Source organism: Papilio polytes, unplaced genomic scaffold, assembly GCF_000836215.1.
Source record: "Papilio polytes unplaced genomic scaffold, Ppol_1.0 DF821067.1, whole genome shotgun sequence".
NCBI lineage: Eukaryota > Metazoa > Arthropoda > Insecta > Lepidoptera > Papilionidae > Papilio > Papilio polytes.
The window spans coordinates 1,841,455-1,844,691 of NW_013528137.1; the positions used below are offsets into that span (position 1 = coordinate 1,841,455).

The following is a 3,237-nucleotide window of genomic DNA, read 5'->3' on the forward strand; positions in this document are numbered from 1 at the left end:
TGGTGTGTGTGGTCGCTGATCATAAATATAACCAATTGGAGAATCTCATGTTCAGCTTTTTGAAAGATCCAGTGGAAAAGAACGTTAAAGACACGATAAATGTGTTCGTACCGATGTTAGCGAGGAGTGCTTTGATGGCTGGTATGTATTTGTGTTTTTAGGGTAAATTTAAAATGTACAGTCGCCTTCGTTCGCGGTGTTGTAGTTTCAAATTTTACACACAACAAACTTAAACAGCAGCCCTGTTTACAAATTTAAAATAAAGCTTTTATAGATTTTAATCATAAAAAAATGATAGTCATCATACCTTATTTCATACTTTTAAGTCATTTTGATTCAAAGCATACAAATTGTTAAAACGTACCACTTTAAATGTTACAATACAACCAAACCTCACTGTACATTAAGTTATTATATCATTTAATTGCTTTATGTATTAAATTATAAACTTTCGTGAGACATTTTATAATTAATTATTTACGGCTTACTCACGTATACTTTTCTTTTTCCGGTGACGACTTTATGTATGTTTAAAAAAAAATATTTCTTGCAGGAAAATTCTCATCAGATTTATGCAACCGTGTTATGTCGAATTTAATAAAATCCAGTACTGATAATGAATGGAAGAGTTTATCATTAAATTTAGAAGTGATTAAGAATCTAATATTAGCGAAGTTAGCTTACGTGATAGATGTACAAATAGTTAGGGATGTTAACTTAAGTAACTGTGATATAAAAACAATTAATTTGCAAGACGTGTCGTTGTGCAATGAAAACTTTATCGATGTACAGTGTTATATTAATGATGGTGACGCAAAGATTTTATTGTTATCTATGAATAGTTTAGTTAAGGACCCTTCGGTTAGATGGATGGAGCTTAATTGGTTTATTGACTGGTGAGTTTTTTTTATCAACACTCAAATCTTTCTTGATATAGAAGTGCCTGTCCCACCAAATTGTAAATTATCTGATAATCCAATGTGTAAAATATGTGATAGAAATATCAAATTTTGTTCCCTTGTCTGACAGTGACATTTTAAAGCTATCTGAGCCTCTATCAGTCAGTGGTGGGACAGGCCCTAAATGTGTCTTTGTTTTACATAGTTTAAAAGTTTATTTCGAAAGTAATTTATAGATTTAGTAGACGTCACAATATAATGTATATCATATTTAAAAATAATTTTGTGGTCCAAATAGATATTGACTTTTTTATTTTAATCTTTGTTTTTAGATATAAAGTACACTTTTGTATTAAGTTAATGTATATTTTCTTTGTTATAATTTAGTATTCTACATATATTTTTCAGGATAAGAAAAATGTTAGAAATCGTAGGCAGCTGTAAGGCATCAAACCATCCAATGGTGTACGAGCTTCTAATTACACTATTTAATAGTTACATAAATAATTTTGGATATCATTTCGCTTGCAACATATTGAAGCCATTATTTATTGAAATTATAAGTGACTTGGAGCAGAGAATGGAGAAATTGGATACAGTTAGTTTGGAGAGTACTGTTGTTATGGGTATATATTTGGCTTCAGTTTTAATAGCGGTAGAAGAAGGCCCATCACAGGCGGAGTTTTTACAAAAGTAAGTAATTTTATTACTATCGGTCTATGAAAACGCACACATTTTTAGTTTGGTTATGACAAATTCTTGCAAAGTTTTAAATTGAATGTTGTGATATTAAAAAAATGTTTATAACGATGTTTTTTAATATTTCAGATGGATTGTGTACAGCAGTATACGAGGGCTTCCTCCTAAAATATTTTCAATGCCATTAAAGTGGCTGGCAACACATAGACCTGAAGTACTCAGCTTCTTCTGGCAACATTTACGAGAATGTAAGTATACTTTCGATGAATAGAAAATAATAGAGTTTGAAAATACCTGATGCCCCATAAATTACAATGCTAAAAAATTCACTAATATTCAACCTAAGTACAATCAGGAAGTTTTTATATTTTTATATTTGTATTTTTATTTGCGCTTTTATATTTTTATACATGAAGAAAAGGTTGTTTAATAAAATTAACTACATTTTTAGTATTTTTCCAGTGGCAAAGTAATTGGTTTGTAACAAGGCTGGAATTTGTTGTGTAGATTAAGACATTTATTAGTGGAGTATTTATTTTTGTTTATTTACATAATTCAGAATAAAAGTATAAAATCTTACAATTAAAAATGTCGCCAAACACCAATTTCTTATAAATATATGTACCTGAATGTATTTATTCTTATATATTTACATCTGTTATAATTTGGAAGAAATGTTTTCTTTAATTATTTTAAATCGAAGGGGTCTGACTGTACATTAATAGTGCAAGTTTGCGATTTGCTATAGAAGTGATGTTTTATCAGTCAGTGGCAGCAGTTGCGGGGCGGGCATCCGCGCGTACATCGGCGCCCTGCTCGCGGAGATGCTGAACGTGGCGCACGTGAGGGAAGACTGCATAGAGCGCCAGCTGCTGCCGGCTGTCGTCGCGCTGCTCTACGATGAAGACGTGTGAGTTTACCTAACTAGCTCGGACTACGCCCGCGTCAAATTAAAAAAATAGCCCATATTACTCACAGATTATTACCTATCTAACGGTGAATTTTTGAATTATTTCAATACATACAAGTAAATCTTTCCCCTTTATAATATTACTAGCTGTTCCCGTGCGACTTCATCCGCATAAAATTATGCATTTTTTATTGTTTACATGTGTGTAATTATCGATTGCAAATGTCAAAATGACATGACATGATGACAAACCATGACAACCTTGCTTCCTTAATGTTGGCAGCTTGTAATTTATGGTCCCTTTCCCAAATGAAGGTTTTTTCCAGTTTATTTATCGCCCAAGTTTAATAGCATAAAATATTAAGCGTGTCGTAAGTGTAGGGCTTTTTGTTAAAGAAATAGTTATTTGAAAACGTGCAGTTATTGCTGACGTCCTACGCCACAAAGTAGCGTGTGTTTACGCTTTATTATATCGATGGGTGAAAAGTTATTTGTTTTAAGCGCCATTAGGTTAAATCTTCAGGAGAGCTATTTAAAGTGTTTAGGAAAAAAGCATACAAAAAAATTTCTGAAAATAATTTAAATTTAAAGATTTTCAGACGGATTTTAGATTAAAAATATAATTCTGCATACTTCATATTAACGACGCAGAAAAATCCACCTATTCTATATATATTACATGTACGTCATTATCGCCTAAAATGGCGGTTGAAATAAATAGCCTTTCAC

At 31.6% G+C, this 3,237-nt stretch overlaps 1 protein-coding gene across 1 annotated transcript in view; it reads left to right on the plus strand.

Annotated features, from left to right (window-relative positions):
* Window positions 1-2,563, plus strand: part of LOC106109666 (lisH domain and HEAT repeat-containing protein KIAA1468 homolog) — an 8,229-nt gene extending 5,666 nt beyond the window's left edge. The window contains exons 10-14 of the mRNA XM_013291251.1: window positions 6-141; window positions 554-896; window positions 1,308-1,592; window positions 1,728-1,846; window positions 2,364-2,563. Of these exons, the coding sequence (XP_013146705.1) occupies window positions 6-141; window positions 554-896; window positions 1,308-1,592; window positions 1,728-1,846; window positions 2,364-2,512 (1,032 nt within the window). The 3' untranslated portion in view covers window positions 2,513-2,563. The remainder of the gene's footprint in view (window positions 1-5; window positions 142-553; window positions 897-1,307; window positions 1,593-1,727; window positions 1,847-2,363) is intronic.
* The last annotated feature ends 674 nt before the right edge of the window (window positions 2,564-3,237 follow it).